At 41.7% G+C, this 20,710-nt stretch overlaps 1 protein-coding gene across 2 annotated transcripts; it reads left to right on the top strand.

Moving 5' to 3' along the window:
* The first annotated feature begins 465 nt into the window (after nt 1-465).
* Nucleotides 466-20,090, top strand: LOC308383354 (BMP/retinoic acid-inducible neural-specific protein 3-like). 2 transcript variants are annotated; one of them, XM_080861272.1, is made up of 8 exons: nt 466-945; nt 1,116-1,410; nt 4,667-4,869; nt 7,353-7,570; nt 11,823-11,928; nt 14,388-14,624; nt 16,233-16,455; nt 18,859-20,090. In XM_080861272.1, exons 2-8 carry the CDS (start codon nt 1,148-1,150, stop codon nt 19,991-19,993), a joined length of 2,385 nt encoding a protein of 794 aa, XP_080717398.1. In that variant the 5' UTR covers nt 466-945; nt 1,116-1,147; the 3' UTR covers nt 19,994-20,090. The 2 variants fall into 2 exon arrangements, with proteins under 2 accessions (XP_080717398.1, XP_080717397.1); XM_080861271.1 differs by having other exon boundaries at nt 1,064-1,410.
* The last annotated feature ends 620 nt before the right edge of the window (nt 20,091-20,710 follow it).

Raw genomic sequence — 20,710 nt, 5'->3', positions numbered from 1 at the left:
CCCAAGAAACCTGCTCCCCGATAATAGCCTGTAATTATTCTCCCCGGCAAATCCAGCAACGTGCAAGTGTGCGTGCCATTTAGTCATGCAAGCTGCAGGCCCTGAAGCTGTGGCACAGAACTAGTAAGGGGGGGACAAAAGAAACACCGCGAGATAATTAGCCTATTATCAGACTCCGTTAAAGACCTTTAATGGGCAATATTCACCCAGGGAGAGACAAGCTGTGATGGGAAATAATAATGAATAAAGTGAAGATAATGGTGAGTGATGGATGCAGTCCTGATGCATCATCACTCCACTCATCTCCAAACTTAAGTACACTCAGTGATCATACTGTATATATTACCCTGCCAGCCTCATCATGATGCACTTGCTCGCCCTCTTGCTATCTCTCTTGGAAAAAAAATAGGGAAGAAAAGGTCTCTTTGTTGAAGCAGGCACTCATTCATCCACCAGCTCACACACAGCAAAGAGGAGATATAAGCGCCTACAGCGTCTGTCAAGATTTGTTTTTTTCTTTTAAATCTTTTTAAACAGACAATTTAGCGATCAAACAGAGCTACAGGGTGTCCCACTCACTCTGTTTAAATCTGCCCCCCCTGTTCAACCTCTGGAACTATCTGTGACCGCACGGACGTCCTCGCAATGAACTCCGCCGTCTCACCGCCTCCGCCGCTTCAACTTCTCACCGAGGAGCGGATGGATGCGCGGATGCTGGAGCAACGTCTTCCGAAATAAAAGAAAAAAAGAAAAGAAAAGAGAGAGAAAAAGTTGGGCGGGAGCAGAAAAATACCCAAGTTGGAGTAGCTCTCTGTGAAGAGAGGACACATTACGAATTCATTCATTGTGTCGGATCGCTGATTCGGAGAGCTTTTATTCTTGGCTGTGGCGAGATCGCAGGAGTTCATCTTCGGGCGCATCCTTTTGGTTCTTATTGCAAATCAGGTGAGTGTGTCTTCGGCAGAAGGAGGAGGAGAAGGAAAAACGTTTAATTGCTATTATTTCTTGTTCATTAACTCTGAGGTATCACTGCTTTGAAATAATTTTTCCGACAAACCTCCAGATCAGCGTGACGCGCTACTTTTCAGCCCTGATTATCTGTCCTCTCCTCTCAGTCTGGAGAGAATGAGGTGTCGCTGGGTGAAGCATGAGCTGTCAGAGAATCAGTCATAAGCGGCTGTCTCTGCTATGGGAGGGGGTAGCTCTCAGCCTCTGGCTCTGCTGGTGCTGTTGCTGGACCTCCAGGGCCGCCACTGCCACTGGAGCCGCAGCCGCCGGACGAGGCGACGGCTCCCCCGGCTCCCTGGGCTGGCTGCTGTCGGATAAGGGCCCCTTCCAGCAGTCCCTGGAGTACACAGAGGCTGCGGAGAGGTACCAGCAGGGCTTCAGCACCAGATACAAGATCTATAGGTGAGAAGTGTGTGTGTTTAACGCGTGTAATGTTTTGTGTGTGAGAGAGTTTCAGGTATGGATTATAGGCTACTTGCCTTTTTTTTTTTCATTCCAGACGTGTTACTGGATAATTTTACTGATGAGCAATTTCAGCAAGAGAGCAACTTATCGGTGACAGCAGCTGCTGTAGTGTGTGTGGAATGCAATCCTGCACACTCTCAGGATTGCTCTCACAGGTACCGCACCTGCACCAAATTAGTTGCAAGCTGATGAGCAAATCAGAAGAACTGCTGTAAGCATGCAGAGGGCCCTTTCCTGCTGAAAGCTCATCTGTCATCTGAATAACAGCAGGCATTTATTCCTTTCTTTTGCTTTGTTTCTTTATTATCTTCTTCTTTTTAACCTGGTGCTTTTTGCTGTTGCTGGTGTTTCTAAATGACCCCTGCAGCAAGAGTTAATGCCATGGATTGTGCGTGGACAGTCGAGCTTCATCCCTTCAGGGACTTCCTGCAGTATCTGCCAGCTGCACTTTGCTGCCTTTCCAGAAACTTTTCCTAAAGCAATATATTTCTGCTCTGATTTAACTTTTAGGTATTTATCGATCATTCCCTTCATGGCTCGGGGGTTTGAGTTGCAGACGTGCAGTAAAAAGGTCTGAATTATATTTTGTGTTTATAATTCGTGTGGAGGACCCGTGTGTGTTGATATTTTGTCACTGTCCCTGCAGTCCTGCGGGGTCGGTTTGAGAAGAAATTTTCATTTCTGTGGCAAAAAGAAGAAGAAAATCGCCAAGGGTTTAGCAAAGTGAAGGAAAGACTTTGTGTGCATCTTTAGCTGTGCTATAAATCAATCGCTCCATTATCTTTTCCCAGAAATCTTTAAGATTCTGGTGTTTATCTCGTCGTGACACCTGTGTTTTTTCAATGGACCCGGTGTGACAATGTCCCAAGAGTCCTCTGACTTGAGCCTCCTTGTTTCCAGTAATTACTGGAAATCATTAAAAAAGTATCAAAGAAGCAGACAGCTTGGACTGGAAAGGCACTCATCACTGGTAATGGCTGGCTGACATCTCACCTCTTAAGGATCTTTCACCCTACAGCAGTCAGCCCTGTATCCTCTCAGATGCCTTGCTCACATATTTTAAGCCAAAGGCTGGTTTTAGGATTAGGGATTAAGGATTTTAAGGATGACTCTAACTGAGATAAAAACCTGCTGTAACAAGATGATAACTGACAGGAGAGTCTTTTTAAAGCAGTTTTCATCCTCTCTGCCTAATGTGACTTATTTAATGGTTTAGAGATAAGGGAGGGCATTTAATAAACTGTGGGAACACTGAAGGCATTTTTTTTATAATAACTGTATTTTATGCACTCCCTACAATGCTGTAGACACTTCATATTTTCTATAGGTGTGCTGTGTTAAAGTGCCGGGGGATTTAAATTGCAGTTCTGCTCTGACCTCTGTAATAGCTGCACACCATACTAAAGCTCACGTGGCTGTCAGTCATGTGGAAGCAAAGCATGCGATTACGCTGTCAGCTAGCTCCCCCCCATACAGCTGCTCCTGTATAGTTTCAACCCCCCCACCCCCCAATAAAGTGTTTTCATCACTTTCTGATTGCTTTCTATGCGTACAGTAAGCCTCCACGTTTACATAAGCCAGGCAATTCCTACAGCGCTTCTGTTTTTCCACCAGTGCATGCTGATGGAGTAGCTGTAGGCTAACCCTGGGCTAGATCTGCAATATCCATCTGTCCACCAGAGACAGACACTCATCCTGTCCCCTCGTTACGATGATTGGCCGTAATGACACACTCCACACAGTCCCGGTTCCCCCAATTATTTCTTTGCCGATCATTTTTCTCATGGCAGTGATTTGATGACCTCCCAGAAGGAGAGGGAGGTACACAGAGCAGCAGGCAAGCACCGTGGGAGAGGTGGATGTTAACTGACGCTGCAGAGGGAGGGGCTGTGGGGAATGGAGAGCGAGGGTTTGTGAGTATCTAGAGTTCAGCGAGGCTCGTGTCTAAAGGGCACGGGGTGACAAATCATGGCAGCTGATGTCGTGGGGCTTTATTTTCTTTATTTTTTTCTCTTTTTTTTTGCACCTTTCCTGATGCTGTGGGGGTTGCCACTTTGGAACCCAACGAGTTTTGTTGTACCCAGGCGCAGGTTACTCAAAGCTGACATCGGTCAACTGTAACAGTGATTCTCAACTTGGTGCACTTATACACGGGGGAGGGGGAGGGTATCCACACGTTTGATTTTCGGATGAACATGAGGATAAATCTGTGCTGCATTACTATTACTTTTGAACCAGAGTAATCTCCAAGCTTTTAAGATTTAACAAATAGGCAGGTTGAAAAGCTATCTATTCATATTTTAATTTTTTTGTCAGCCTGGTCTATTATTTTTTACTTTATCATGGTTCTGAGAATGAGTGCTGCTAATCTGTTGAGATCAGTGATATATTTGCACTCCAAATATATTTGCTGTACCGCCAGCAACTTATGTCCAAAGATTAAGACAAATGTGCACACTATGTCTTGTTTTTTAAATCCGCTAACAGTCTGCTGTCCACAGCCTAAGGCCTCGGGTTGCCATAAAAAATAAATAAATAAATAAACAGAAAAATAAACCTTCTTGCTTGGATTAAAAGTGCATTAAAACTAGTTAGCAAGTTGGCAGAGCTCTAATAGAGCGGTGCTCTATTAAAGTGCTGATTGAATGGTTAAATCATAGCTGCTAAACCCAGTGCTAGTAGCAGAACCGATTGTTGTAATACTGCTACAATCTATATAATGTATCCACTCTTATATAATAAATACTGTTACATGAGTTTCAAATGAGAGCATTTAAGGCCAAAAGAAAGAAGAAAGAAACAGCTGTCTTATATAACATCCTTTTTTACAATTGCCTGGTAAAAATCTGACAATCGATAAACATTCAATCACTACTTGCCGTATAATCCCTTAAGTAAAAAAAATAGAAAAAAGGTTTTTCAGGGTAGTTTCTTGTACATCAGAGGCATATTGTTAAGCTCCGCTGAGCATTACAGCTTCATCGCTTGGCGTTACTGCTTCCTCTGTGTCCACCATGTATGTGAGCCATAAGTATACAGCAGCGTGTGCCTCAGTGAGGGTAACACACTTTCAAATATTGCTTTCCTCTCAACGCAGCTTGTTAAATAGCAGCCCGGGGCCTTACACACAATTAAAGACCTTAACAGAGTGAGCAAACCTGTGTGTGTGTGTGTGTGTGTGTGGTGTTTCTAGGGAATTTGGTCGATGGAAGGTGAACAGCCTGGCTGTGGAGAAGCTGGACAATTTTGGTGGCGGCAGGGGTTTGGCTTTGCCCCTCGACCCTGACTTTGTGCACGCCATCCGGCAGTTGGGGAGGAGACCAACCCTTCAGATGATTACAGAGAGTCTAATCAAGAAATACGGCACCCACTTTCTCCTCTCCGCCACTCTGGGAGGTACAGTAGAGTAGTCTGAGCTTCAAAGCGAGCCTGATCCACATAGCCTCTAATGTGATTTTTGTTCATTTTTTTTTCTAGCATATGGGGCACTGATTTTTTTACTGTCTGCTGCTTTTGAATCAACAAAGCATGTAATGATTTTTCTGGATCAGTGTTTTTTGGCGTACAAAAAGGAATCAAATCGCCCCAGATTAGCGTACAACAAGTGATTTGTGGTAGGCGGGAGAACGACAGATATGATATTTTTGTTTAGCTGCCAAACCGGCACGGTTCCGTGAACAGAGGTTTGTCACTGCTGTGAAATGCTGTCATTTATAAGCAATTAGTTTTTCTCTTCTTTTCTTAAGCTAACTGCTATCACAGAGCATGCTGTAAATGAACGGCACTGATTTGAGGGAAGTATTTGGCTAAAAAACAGTAGCTGGCAGTTTTCTCTTACGCCCCAAAATACAGCAACTGGTCGAAAACCAACACTGGCCATGCACTCTGTCTGTTAGTGTCTACAAAATTATTAGAAATTCGTCATGAAACCCACCCACAAAGATGCAATAGTCGCAAAGTGTTGTTGATGTATAACAACGTCACACAAGTCACAATTCCCAGTGCTTTGAGAAGTTCTTGTCAGATAGACTGAAACCCAGTTTATACTGAGCAAATGGTCCTCCTAAAAGGCAATATAGAAGCTTCCTGATAAAATAAACACTATCAACACTTCATGTACCAGACGTCAGTTTCACCCAGAGTCACCTTTACCACCTACAAACATCAGCTACATCACTCAAAAACTGAATGAGTTCAAGTTCAGGTGAACTGTGTTATTAGATTTTTTTTTTTTGGCAGCACTGTGGTCTGCAGGATGCATTGTCTCAGAGGTCAGAGTGGATAGATGCATCAACAAAATGTGGATCTTCAAAGCATAAGACTGTTTGCTTGTTATTTTTGCAATCATCACATGTAAGAGTTTTGATAACCACCTGCCACAAGGGATGCTTGATCAGTGTGACTCGTTTCATATAACTGCTGCTGTAATACTCGGCTATAGCAGTGTTCAGAGTTAAGACGATGTCAGCAGACCAAACTGGGTGAAAACGATTATTAGCCTTCACCAAAGCAGGGTCAGATCAGAAAACGTAAACATGTGATTTAACAACGCAACAGTTTTGTGTCATTTTGGAAAAAGAAAAATGCTCATCATCTTTCTAGATGATTTTTAAGAGCATAAGATGAGATAAGATGCCACATTTTCACAGGGCTTTTTAGCCACATCTTTTAACATCTTTTTAATATCTTCATATGTGAGGACAGCTGCCTGGTTGGAAACCAGACATGAGCAGAAACAGAATCAGATGAATGATTGAATATTTTATATGGGGGAGGTGAGGGCAGGTTAAACTGGCGTGGCTCTTCTGAGGCACATATAATCCCACCTGTAGGGAAATAAGAAAGACTAACAGTCTGGCTTATTATAAGGAAAATTTGTATTGATCCTTGTTTGACTGGAGGTGGGCATATTCATATACACTGACAGTGTACTCTCCTTACAGAGGTTCAGCTGCGCTGACAGTTTAATTAAATTTAATTCGAAGAGCTTTATTTCCCTGCAAGTTTAAATACGAATTATCACAGAAGCTTTCAAATTTACAAAGGTCAGGCCGCACGGAGTGATGCTTTTCGAGCGCTAGTGGTGAGGAAACAGTTGGAGAACAGTGCCAATAAAGTAAGTACAGATAAAGTGACTCAGACCTGCTGTGACAGTTACGGCATGTTGTTAAGGTTCGCTGAAGAGCACCTGCAGCTCCCTTCAAAAGGCACTCATTCCTCATCTGGCTCAAATCTGAGACGCTTTTGAGGGAAAGTAAAAGAATTTATTAATGTCCTCTTGACTCAGTAGTGAATGCAGCTATTTTCAAATCTGTTCTCTGGTGAACGTTGTTCAGATAGTATAGGAGAGAAAGACCTGGGAAAATATAACAGGAGGAAGATGAGGTGAGTTGCAGAAAGAAATTAACTACTAGGGTAGGAAGTTCAACGGCATCACAAAAAGACTGCAGTTTTCATTGTCAGGGCTGACTTTCCAAAGTGCATGTGAATCTATAAATCTTATACTTAATCAAACGTGTCTTTTTTTCTTCTCACTGCTGGTGATTTGACCGTTATATAGAATTCATCTAAGAACAGCCCGGCGCTAACCTGATTTTGTTTTCCAAGTCATTTTTTTCCATCATAATTAAAATAATTGAAATAATTAAGGAAATTTGATTAACGACGGTGAGTGAGCTCTCTTTATTCACCAGGAGTTTAATAGATGCAGAGACCTTGCCTGTGCCTTTTCCTCTAATCATCCAAACCATCAGTTCCCCCACAGTACTTAATGACTACTGTGCTTTTCTATCTAGTCTGAAAAGATACTAATGAAAGGTGATTAGTGGCGTTCTGCTGGAGCTAATGAACCTCTCATCCCTCTGCCTAAATGTTACCAGGGGAGGAGTCTTTGACAATATTTGTGGACAAAAGGAAGCTCAGCCAGGAGTCTTCGCCCTCAGGGGGCGAGGGCAGCCGGGGCAGCAACAGGAACTCAAATACTACAGGGACCGTGACCCTGGAAACTCTCCACCAGCTGGCTGCTTCCTACTTCACAGACAGAGAGAGCACCCTGCGGAGGCTACACCACCTCCAAATCGCATCCACTGCCATACGGGTATGTTGAAGGAGGGAAATTGTAAATACAGCAGCAATCTGCTGGGAAATGAAACGCCAGACATTCACTGCCTGAAGGTAGCCGTGTTGTTCTCCTGCCTTGCGGTTTGTTAGCCTCAAGCATTTGCATGAGGGAAAGCCTGATATGAAGCTGGGAGTCGGGCTGGGTGGGTTTTTGGTTTCTGTTAAAGTGAACGTGGCTTCGGGGAATGACTTTGGGGAGAAAGAAAATAACTTCTGTCTTCGTCGCCTGGCTTAAATTGACCCGGCGTGGGTCAGTATGGACCAGTGAAATACTGGGGGTTTTTAAGGCGGTGTTTTTTTTCTTTAGTTTCCTTTTAAGTTACAGTATCCATGTAACCCCGTGTTGTAGTATTTCCACTTTGACCTAGTCATTTGTAGCATATGCTTACATGCCTACATGATCTTAGACATGCTGAATGCAAACAAACAAAAAGTTTGGAGTCTCTTTAAAATGGAAAGAAAAAACAGAATGCTATTATATGCAAATCTCTCAAACCCGCATTTTATTCATGATAGAACATAGAAAACATGTCAGATGTTTAAATTGAGAAAAATGTATCATTTTAAGAAAAATATTAGCTCATTATGAATGCCAGATGTTTTTAGCTGGAGAGGTCTGGACTGCAGGTCGGCCAGTTCAGGACCTGGACTCTTCTACTGTGAAGCCATGCTGCTGTAACAAATGCAGTATGTGGTTTAGCATTGTCTTGCTGAAATATGTAAGGCCTTCCCTGAAAAAGACATCATCTGGGTGGAAGCATATGTTGTTCTAAAACTAGCGTATACCTTTTAAACACTGATGGCATCTTTCCGGATGTGCAAGCCCTCTCCTCTTCAGTGATGATGCGGCATCCATGTTTTCCAAAAATAATTTCCTGTGTTGAGTCGTCTGACCACACAGGTCGTGGCAGACGGCCGCCGCTCCCTGAGCCAGGTTCTACTGGAGATTTCTTCCTGTTAAAAGGGAGTTCTTCCTTTCCACTGTCGCCAAAGCACTTCTTCATAAGGGGTCATATGATTGTTGGCGTTTTCTGTTTCCTTTGTGTAATTGTAGGGATTTTACCTTACAATATAAAGCACCTTGAGGCAACTGTTATTGTGTTTTGGCACTATATAAATAACATTGAATTGAATACATGATGGCTACATTTCTGGATTGTGTTCTCATTTTGTGTCTTTGTCTGTTTGATGGAGCTTTAACCTGCATTTGTGGATGGCACAATGAACTGTGTTCACAGACAGTGTTTCCTTGAATCGGTCCTGAGCCCATGCAGTGATTTCCATGGCAAAATCAGGCCTGTTGTTAGTGCAGTGCAGCCTGCAGGCCTAAAGGTTACAGGTATCCAATACTGATTTCGGGCCTTGTTTCTTGCACACAGAGATTTCTCCAGATTCTCTAAATCATTTGATTTCATTAGGTACTGTGTTGCTAAAATCGTAGAAAACAAGTTACAATTTGTTATACATGTACAATGACAATAAAAGGCTATTCTATTCTATTCTATTCTCAACAACAGAATAATTACTTAGTTTTTGATCAGTTTCCTTGCTGCTGTATTTTAATATATGATCACGATTAAAGGTAAAAATTAAATGGTTAAAATAAATATAATGGAGTTAAATTCACCACAGATGAAGCATTGTTATGAAAGTATGAAATAATATAAAATTAAATATCAACTTGCAGATGTTTCTTAGGATTACTGACACATTTGCAGAAGAAAGTTTTAATTCAGGACATTTGGCTAACTCAACTTGAAGACAACTTACACTAATAAATCCTTTAATACCAGCTCAGGGACTTTTCTCCCATAACTTATTTAATCAGGTAGGATTAAGAGCGAATGCTTATTTACAGAATTGGCCTGACACTTAGGAGATTCACCTGTTGTGACTGCAGGGTAGCACTAAGTCTTTCAAATTTGTTTTTCCTGTTTTTTCCCCTCACCAGTGGTTTATTATCATGAAAATCTCTCAGCATGCGAGGAAAACGGGAACAGCAGATTTTGAAAAATGAAGCGTCTGACTGTTTATAGCTGACCACCTATAACACCCTAATTAAGTGACTCTTCAAGCAGTATTGCACGAAGCAGGCTTTCTAAGTTACCCCGCACTCTGTGGCAAGCTTTAAAGAGGGGAGCGAAGCGAGGGGCGGTTGTGTGTCCTGTTGTATGAAACACCAATCATCCATTTTATCGTCTGAAGTGGCTATTAGGGTGTGCGCATTAATCAGCCCAAGGGGCAAATGTAGATGCTAAAGTGAGTAGCCACTGATGAAGACAAGTGCCCTCCCAAAATGAGAGCGCATTCCTCTGGTTATGCATCAGCTTGATGGATTAAAGATATCATTCCATTAATTTTCAGCCAGGCTGACATAAATTCATTTGCCATTTTGCAGCAGGCGTGGAGTTTAGGCAGACTGAAGATCAGTGTGAGAGAAAGAGAGGAGAGCAGAAGAAGATGAACACTAGATTTTATGAGATAAATAGCCGTGCATTAAAATCACAGATGGTAACAGAAATTCGGTGAGAAATGGGAAGGTGTGTGTGCGTGTGTGTGTGTATTCCTAACTTTGTGGGGACCAAAAATAGGAAGTTTACTATACTTATGGGGACCAAAATCCTGGTCCCTGCAAGTTTGAAGGCATTTTTGAGATTCAAAATGTGGTTTTAGTGACAGGGTTACAGTTGAGTTATAGGTTTAGGGTTATGGTTAGGCATTCATTTTTCATGGTTAGGGTTGGGGTAAGGGGCTAGGGAAAGCATTATGTCAATTAGATGTCCCCACCAGAGATGGGCAGTAATCCGATTATTTTTTTCAAGTAACGAGTAAAGTAAGGGATTACTATTGCAAAAACGGTAATTAGATTACCGTTACTTTCCCGTAGGAACGCTGCGTTACTGCGTTACTAAAACCGTGATTTTTTTTTTGCGAGAATGTCTTATGACAGTGACGTAAGCAAGTGCGACATTCGTGAAAACAGCTGTGTGCAGATCAACAATGGATAATATATCGATTGTGGGAGAGAGTATGAGCATGCAGCGTTTAAAGCGTGGAAGTACTGACCTTACTTTGAGTTTGATTCCATAAAAAGTGACAAAAACATTAGTGTCCGTTGTGCGTGGGAAGAAAACGTCTTTTTACAGCGAAAAAAACCCCTAAACTTCCAAGCAAGCACCGAGTGCGCTATGACATAATGGGAAATTCACAGAGAAACTCGCGGATTCTTCCACACCGCTGCAGCACACCTGCACCAGGGTAAACCTCCGCCTACCACAGTCCTGCTTTACAGGTGAAAATAGAGCAAAAGGGCTGCTGAGTCTTTGATTTTATTTATTTTCTGCTGTGTTTTACTTGCATTTATTTGAAAGACTGAGTGTAAACACAAAAAAAACAATTATTTTATGTGCTGGAACGTGCAGAAAATAGGTTTAAATGTTAAACTAATTTATTCAAGTCAGAGAATGGTGCATATAATTTTATTTTTGCTTGATGCATAAAGTTAAAAGATTAAAACTAATAAAACAAGTTTTAAAAAAGGAGACTTTTCCATTTGATTACATTTTGTATGATGGATTATGTAGAAAAAGTAGAATTGGGCTGAAAGAGCTATCGCTTTATCACCTATTCAGGTTGTAAATCGTGTTTTTAAAAAGTAACCAAGTAACTAAGTAATTAATTACTTTTGAAAATAAGTAATCAGTAAAGTAACGGGATTACTTTTTGGGGGAAGTAATCAGTAATTAGTTACTGATTACTTTTTTCAAGTAACTTGACCAACACTGGTCCCCACAAGATATAAATACCCGATATGCGTGTATGTGTTTTTGAATTTCTAGCTTTAACATTGGGATTGTTTACTGTTAGAGATGCAGAGAAGTGAGTCAGTTTAAAGTTTTTCAGTCAGAGGGAAGTTGATTTCCTTCCCTCACATCAGAACAAATTATTCTGTGTGAGGAGAGAAAGCTTTCTAATTGAAGACCTTTTCAGTGTTACTTCACCGTGACTCATTGAATACCAAGCTCTTTTAAGACATAAAATGCATCTTTGATGAGGATTTTTATGTTCTTTTGACCTTTCTTTAGAAAAAGAAAATATTCAAGTAATCCATGCAGAACCAAGATTATCAGTTGTTTTCTACCTATTAACGCAGATGGAGGGGTGAAAACGGGGGCGACTGCTGACAGAGCGAGCGTTCATAACACTGTTTTCTCTTCATGTGCTTCCAGGTGACTGAAACAAGAACCGGGCCGCTCGGATGCAGCAACTATGACAATCTGGACACAGTCAGCTCCGTGTTGGTTCACAGTCCTGAAAACAAGATTCAGCTGCAGGGTAAATTTTAACCTTAAGATTGATTTGGGAGCCAGTAGTTCATCTGCAGAGCACGTTCTGTTGGTTCAATAAAATTTGAGCGGGCTTTGGCTACATGTAGGTAAACTGTCTGAAGACTGAAAGAGGGTATTTGCTGAAATGCAATCACAAAACTAATTAACCTTTTATTAGCTCAGACAGAATACAAAGTATTTACCCGGTTATCTTGCATTCCAGTTGGAAAGAGCAGAGAAAAAATATCCAAGGGTTCCCCGACTGACTAACTCTAACCATGATAATGACCACCAAGTCCTCCAACTAAATAATCGTATTGGACATTTGTCCCTTCCATTTGATTGAATCATGTAACGACATGCAGGAACGTTTCCACTTAAAAGAACAAAGTCTAGATGAGCGGGCAGATCAAATGGTCTTTGTTAATCAGAAGACTGGAACTGAAGTATCATGTGGAAGTGCTTTAAATGTCACTTTTATTCAGTGTTTACTTCAGTTTTACTTGCTGTTTGGTTGGGTTTAAGCACCAAAACTACACTAAAAAACTGAAACACGCTCACTTTCACTGCTTGTGATGGACCGAGCAGTGAAGGAAAGTCAAGCACAGGTTAAAGTCCAAAAACAAGTTTTTTTTAAATTTACCCAAAAACAAACTTGGTTAAATTATACAGAAAAATCTAAATCTTGGGCCCATAAAAGAGGTCAAAGTAACAGAACTCTACTTAAAAGCTGACAACAATACTACTAACTCAAACAAACTGAACTCCCTAAACAAGTCAAAGGGGAAACTTAAATCAGCCCACATAAACACAAAGGGGTAGAACACAAAAACCCCTAATTCCATTTCCCCCCCATGATCCAGAGTTGTGGTATGACCCAATTTGCAGGTCTCATATAGGCTTGCTCCGCCTCTTAGCTCATCAACCAAGGGAGTGGGAGCAGCTGCCACTGAGGTCACTCAGAAAACAAAGAGTAAATCATACACATAACAGTGTAAACTACAACGTGCGCACTTATTTTAGAATACAGTATTATGCGATTGTACAAGTAAATTAATTCTAAACCAAAACCAATTCTTTATTACCCTCTAAATTAAATCCTGTATTTAAAGACATTAAAATGAAAGTGTAGTGTTATGCGTAAGTCTCTATTGTAACACTAATGTTTGGTAGACATTACCACTGTGTGGCTGTAACTGCAGCCATCGCACTGCTAAACACACGTTAGAAAGCTTCATTGATTCATGATCATTTGAATTTAAAGATGCTGATGCACATTTTGCAGACAGTTAAGAGCTGTCCACACAGAAAGCGATTCGCTTGTTGTGAATCACTTTATCATTGCTGACTGGTCACTAGTGGAAATTCTAGGCTTCACTCGCCTGGGTAGCCATCTAGGATTAGTCAGAGCCTTTGAGTTAGGGTGAAGTCAGAATTTGTGGTCATCATGTGATTCATCTAGACTTCAAACAGTTTGCAGAATAGTCATTTGTGATTAACCCTCATGTTTTCTTTTTTTTTTTCAGAAAAATATAGTTAATTTGATCAGACTGATCTAAGACTCCATGTTTAAAAAAAAAAAAAAAAAAGGATTTCGGCACATAAAATAAGTTGTATTAGTCTGCATACAATTTAGCATGTTTTATTCAACATTTGTACTTTTTTGGTGTGCCGGTCGAAAATGACCGATCGTTAGTAATGAGACAACGATTAGGTGCCAGTAGTGGAGGTTTTTACATATAGCCAAGCTTGTTATCGCCTCCCTAAGCTAAGCTAAATAGCTACAGTAGTTATTATTTCAATTATTTATTTATTTTATTTATAGCTACTAAATGTTCCTGAGAGATCCATGAAGCTTATTTCCCACACTGTGAAAATTGCTTTAATGCTTTAATGAAGGCTACATCAGCATATCCATCCGCTGTCTTCAGGTTATCCTAATCAGGGTAGCGGGAGAGCCTATCCTGTTCCAGGTGTACCCTGCCTCTTGCTCCGGGTATACATATGATGCAAGGCTGCATCAACATAACCATTAAAAAAGACATTCGCATATTTGTTCATTCCAACTTCCTTCCTGCAATCTACAATAATCCACTGTTTAATACTAAAGCTATAAATCTTTGAAAATACAGAACTACTTTATTATTTTTTTATCATTTTTTTTAATTGTTCCTTTCTAGTAGTAAGTAAACGTCTGAAAAGGCTGAGTCAAACAGGCTAGAGGACTGCTTTAAATGGTGGATTAATACATATTTGTTTATCTTGGAAGTACAGCGCAGGATTATGTATGTAAGATTAATCATTTTTAGACAACAGTAAACTACAGCAACTAACAAGACGTGTTCAAATGTTTTCACTTTTGCTACTCAGACTGCTTTTTCTATGAGGATGAATCAGCCGCTCTTTCACATGTTTAATAGTTTATTAATTTTTTCCCTCGTGTGTCTCGTCTGTGGTGCTCCGCAGGGCTGCAGGTCATCCTTCCAGGCTATTTGCGGAGCCGCTTCATTCAGGCAGCTCTCAACTACGTTGGCTGCAAATCTGAGGGCCAGTTTGTTTGCAAGAACAGTGACTGCTGGTGTGACTGCAGCGTGGACTTCCCACAGTGTAACTGTCCTCGCTCTGACCTGGCCACTCTGGAAAACAACCTGCTGCGCATCAGAGACGCCTGGAGGCTGACCTACAAGGAGTTTGAGGAATCTGGTGAGTCAGAAATTCCTTCAAAATGGGACTTGAAAATGTCAGCTTGAAAAGTGCTTTCACAAAAAAAAGAAAAAGAAAACACACGGGTGGAACAGTGGCTTTTAAAATCCTCCTCAAAAGTACGTGCTTTGGGACTAAGGTCTTTTTTTTTTCCTCAAGAACAAAACACTTTAAAGTTTAGTCTTAAAACAAAAGTCTTGTTTTATGTTCAGAATGCTTTCTTAGCTGTCAAACTCTGACAGCTGCCAGACTTCAAATCAAGAGACCTGTCAGTCATTGTGTCAAATCAAATGACAGCTTTGATGCTCTCAAGTTGCTTAGGGCTGCTCTTAGTGATTTTTCTTTTAAATCCATCTGTTCTCATCAAAGTGCTGTGAACATAAAAACATGTACAGGAAATATCAAACATGATTTGTATTTTTTTTAGTCTAGGAATAGTCTCACAAGCGACCCTCTAAATCCACTACATGTTGTTTTAACGCAAAAAACAAGATATTATTTGACTGGTGACCTGCAGAGGTCCTTAAAACAGATACTAATACTTTTAGACAGAGCCAGGCTGATTGTTTCCTATTAAATTACTTCATTGTACAATTTTCATAAATTTTATCTTTAAAATAATGCCAGTAATTCCCTTTGGGGAGACACTCATCTTGCGTCCATTTAGACACAATGGGAAAACAGCCTATAAAACCTGAAATCACTGAACTGCTTGATTCGAACAAACATTTTTCTCAGCTCTGTGCACAAAAACACTCATAAAAAATTATCTACATAAACAAATGAACAAGCTATTGCACAAAACCTGGCCTCTGTCCAAGCACGTAATAATGTGCTATTGCTTTCTTTTTCAGACTGTAATTACCGTAAACACAAAACCATCGCAGAGGAAGTTAGCAGCTTTGACTGACACTTACCCTGCAGTTACACAGATATACGTCGGCACAAAATCAGCAGCGGCTTTAAAAACAGAGCCCACTGTATCACAGCACAAAACACTGCAGTGCTGTAGGTTATTCAGATGTTTGAAGAAAGTTATAGCGCAGCTTTGTTGCCTGTGATGTCGACACTGAGTGCACTGGGTTTGTGTCTCTTTGTGTATTTGAGATTAGAAAGGGCGTATAAAGAGAATGGCAGAGAGGATGCACTGCGTCGTTTTTTTGTACTACTGAGAGGTGACACAGTTCATGATATAAGTTTCCTCCGGCATCAAAAAATGTCAAAGAAGTTTAATCAGGGGCACCGCTCGTTTCTCGTTAACGCGGCAAAATGTCTCCCTTTCATATTAATAATGTCAGAAACAGCAATTTCTCTAATAAGACTTGTTGCCTTAAAGGTATACAGTGACTTATTCTGACAACAGGTGTGACATAGAATATGAAAATCATTTGTTCCCTCCTGAAAAAAAGAGGCATAAAAGATCAAAACACGCCGCGCTTTGCAGCTGTTATTTCTCCTTTTTGGGTTGTTTGATTTTCAGGGACAAACAATGAGGAATGGATGCGTTTGTGTGTTTTTTGTTTTTTTTTTTGTTTTTTTTTAATATTGTCACCCTGCGGTTTATGGCCACAGGCAAAGTTTACTTATTCATGTTCTCCTTCCTACCAGAGGAGTTCCAAAGCTTCGTTGGGAACCTGCCAACCCATTTCGCTGTAAACACATCTGTCGTGGAGCACTTGTGGAGGATGGATGCCAACCTCCTACAGCGATACAGGCAGCTGGAGACCAGTAGCAACCAGCTTCTCACCAGAGCGCACCGCACCGCTAACAAGCTCTTCAGCCTTAGCAAGAGGTGCCGAAAACAACCCAAAATGATCCAGCAGAGGCCCAGGTAAGAAGCAAGCAAGGAACATGAGGGAGGAGTATTCATGCTGCTGCCCGTTAAGCCAAGGTGCTCCCCAAAACTTATAATTGTGAAAATGATTTATGCACCAGGCAGTGAAAGAAAGCAGCAGAGCGAGACGGTACTTATTAGAAGGCACTTGAGGGAAAAGTAGTCGTGGAGTAAGGTGAAAAGTGCTGACAGGAGGGAAGCGGCTTCTCTGTTCCAGCCTCAGAAAGACGAACGGAATCCCAGCTGGCCAAACGGCCACGTTTCACTGTCGGCAGGTTCAAACTACATCACAATCAATCCAGCGTCTTTAAACCTCTCATGTCATCTCATTTCTTTTCTTTTTTTTTTATCAGAACCCGTGGACAGTAATATAGTTTGCTTATATATAATTCCTATATTTTCTTTTTACTGTTACAGCTGCTGTATCAGCAGCACTGCCACTTGGACGGTCTATTCGAGCAGCCCTATCAGAGACCACGTTGGTCATAACTCCAGTCAGATTTATGCCTCTCCTATGAACACTCTGTGTTGATAGCTATTTCTGGCAGGGAAATTAACTAAATGACACGATCCATCAGTGTACTACTCAAACACAGACACTGTCTCCTCAGTCCACAATCCAATTACACTCTTTATCAGACTCCTTCTGCTCGTAAAAAAGAAATTCAATAGTAGTTTAGGATAACCGGGAAGATCATTTTTCTTGGTGTGTGTGTATGCGTCCTCTCATTCAATTTAATTACACTGTTTTCAAAAAGTTAGTAGCAGGATGCTGTTAAAATTTAAATAAAAACACAAGCATTGAAAATCATTAAAAACCTACATTTATCTGAAAATGGTACAAAGGTTTTGGAAAATAATTTTTTTTTTTGTCATTGTTCAATTTGAAGCCAGGTAAACTGTGTCCCTGCTGCTGAAACAACATTTAATTGTTTCATTTCTTAATGCTCCAGAAGATCTCGCTTCAGCACACAGACAATTTTTATAGCAACATTAGGAATGGAGTTTGGTATTATCGTGCTAAAATCAGCAAGACAGTCCCTGGAAAAGACGGCTGCATATATTGCTCAGCAGTAACGGCAGTTTCACAGATGCGCAAGTCACCTGTGCCACGATCACCAGTGAACCTCTTCAACTTTTGAACTGTGGGCTCATTAAATGCCAGGTGGTAACTCTCCTTTGTAGAAGAAGGTCATATTTACTTTATAACATCACAAGATAGGAGGAAATCAACCCTTTTCTCTTTTTCACTCGTCTCTGTAGTTTTCCTAATAACTGCATTGATCCTATGCTCATATCGAGGCTGCTAGCTTGCGGCTGACTCAGAATTCAAGACAGCTTTAGCTTTATCCACTTTGCCTTTGTTTGCTTCTTTGAAATGTTCATGTTCAGCTGTGTGAAGGTCACCACCTCCTCATTGTGTCTTTACCTAATGACGCGTTAGCATGGCTATCTGCTTGCTGCTGTACATGTGTTGAGCGTGAAGGACTAGCCGGTTACCTGTTCAGGCTGAAATTGTCCGACTTCTGTCCTTGGTCCCTTGACCTTGTTAATATATGACTTTTATTGCACGATAGAGTTATTACTTGCATACTCTCAACTGGTCCTGGCCTCCCTGAGCCTGTTTCTCCTGCAGATGTCTTCAAGTTGAAAGGGAGTTTTTCCTTCCCGCTGTTGCCAGGTGCTTGCAAATAAGGAGTCATTTGATTATTGGGGTTTTCTCTCTATTATTGTAGAGTCTTTACCTTACATTAAGGTGCATTGAGGCGACTGCTGTTGTGATTTGGTGCTTTATAAATAAAATCGAATTGAATTTTGATGCAGTAATGAACTGTGTTCACTGAATCATCTTTAGAGCTTTTCCTCGCTTTTTTGATGCCGTGCCCCCCAAAGACCTGAAGATCACAGCCTTTTATTATTGGATTTGTCACTTACTTGCAAAGATTTGTTCAGTTTCACAGAATCTTTTTTTAAGACATTATTGATTCTACATAATAAAATCTCCAAATTCATGCTGTGAGACACATAATAGGGCTCTTTGAAAAGCGTTCCTATGTGGCTATATTTCTAAAAGTAGTCTAAGCTTGAGATAGAAATAAGAGTAGTGGCTGCACCACAGAATGAGAATTCAGCAAATTACAATATTCATTTTGATCTGATTTTCTGTTATGACTCCAGCTGAGCCCGAGTTTGGCTCAAATTGTTTTTTGCCGCACATCAAAACAACACATTGTTTGTGCAAAGCTTGATTAATCTTCTTAGGCAAAACATTTTCTTTGTTGTATAATCACAAAAACATGAAAAAGATGAAAAGTGACAAAGACAAATGAGTTATTATATAATAACCAATACAGCAGTATCCCTGAAGCTGTACTGAAACACTTGTTGTCTCTCCTTCAGGCCTCTGCAGTTCTGGCTGAGCTACGCTCTCTCCGTCTTGTACTGCAGCGAGAACAATCAGGTTGGTGTTTACAGCGATGAGAGCCGCAGCTGCTCCTGCCCCTACAACCATCCACCTTGCCAGGGTCTGATCCCCTGCTCGGTGGGTGACGGTCCCCGCTGTGCCTCATGTTCCACAGAGAACCGAACTCGATGTTCCAGCTGTAACCCCAGCTTCACGCTGACCCAGGGAGTATGCCGGTCAGCCGTGCCTGACCCCACTGACCCCTATCTGGGTTTGGAGAGCGACAGAGATCTGCAGGATTTGGAGCTGCGCTACCTGCTCCAGCGGCGTGACCCGCGCATCGCCCTGCATGCTGTGTTTGTGAGCAACGACGTGCGTGTAAACACTTGGTTTGATCCCTCGTGGAGGAAAAGAATGCTGCTCACGCTCAAGAGCAACCGGGTCAAGTCCAACCGTGTTCATATGCTCCTCGGACTCACGCTACAATTTTGCCTCACCAGAAACAGCACTTTTGAGCCAGCACTGTCGCTGTTTGTGAATCCCTTTGGGGGCAGCCATTCGGAGAGCTGGACCATGCCGATAGGTCAGCACGGATACCCCGACTGGGAGCGGACCAAGCTGGATATCCCCTTGGACTGCTATAATTGGACGTTGACTCTGGGAAACAGATGGAAGAGCTTTTTTGAGACAGTTCATTTCTACCTGAGGAGTAATATCAGGGACCCTGTGGGAGTGACAGGAGGAAACAGGAACATGACACTGTACTATGAGTCTCTGGAGGAAGTGGAGCCTTCCAACAACATCGGCTACATGAAGGTGAACAGCATGCAGCTGTTCGGTTACAGCGTGCACTTTGACCCCGAGGCGATCCAGGACTTGATTCTGCAGATAGACTACCCGTACACTCAGGGATCGCAGGACTCGGCCCTGCTGCAGCTGGTGGAGCTGCGCTACAGGGTCAACCGCCTCTCGCCTCCGGGGGCCCCTCACGTGGATCTGTTCGCCTGCCTGCTCCGCCACAGACTCAAACTGTCCAGTGCCGATGTGACCAGGATACTCACTGCCCTGCAAACTTTCAGTGCCAGACAACCAAACTATATGGAGTACGAGGCAAATAAACTGTGTAGTTAAGCGCCTCCATTTGATGTTTTGTACTATTTCCTTGCCACAAAACAGGCCTGTATCCATTGTCAGCTGGATTGGTTTACATCAAGTGTGTGGTTTGTTGTCCAAGACTGTGCTGTACATACACAATGTGCAATTAAAATAAGTGTTTTTACCAAGATTTTGGTGTAGTTTTATGGATTTAAAGCACCTGAAAATTGCTTAAGAAAGGAGAAAATCAACAATACAGTGTTAATTATTTAGCGCTGATAGTTTGACAGTCAAATACTGTGCTATCAAAACATTTACATTTGAGTCTCGTTTTGCACAAAATCAGAAATGTCCTCACAGTCTTCCTAGCTTGTTTTATAGTTTTCAGCTCAATCCCACTGGAGAGTGTGCGCTGTGTTGTTTTTGCCCATCTGGAGCCTCAGAACACAAGGTCTCCATTCAGGGAACAGCGTTAGCGCAGATTACTAAGTATATAGTGAAAGAAGGGGGAGGCTGGGAGTAGCCTTCCTCTGTTTCTCTGCTGTCCCCATATGCCATTCACAGTTACTGTGATAGATGAGCCAGGGTGCCGCAGAGACATGCCCAGCATCAAACAACAGTAAGCAAAGTGTCAGTGACAAGGATAGTACTCTCACCCTGCGCCAGAGCAAGTTGGACCCTCACAAGTGTGACTCTGGCCAAAAGGGAAATCAGCTTTAATCCCCCCGAGGGCTGTCGAGAGTGGAGCCGCAG

The sequence above is a fragment of the Rhamphochromis sp. 'chilingali' genome, assembly GCF_963969265.1.
Source record: "Rhamphochromis sp. 'chilingali' genome assembly, chromosome: 16".
NCBI lineage: Eukaryota > Metazoa > Chordata > Actinopteri > Cichliformes > Cichlidae > Rhamphochromis > Rhamphochromis sp. 'chilingali'.
This window is presented reverse-complemented; position numbering and strand designations above follow the sequence as displayed.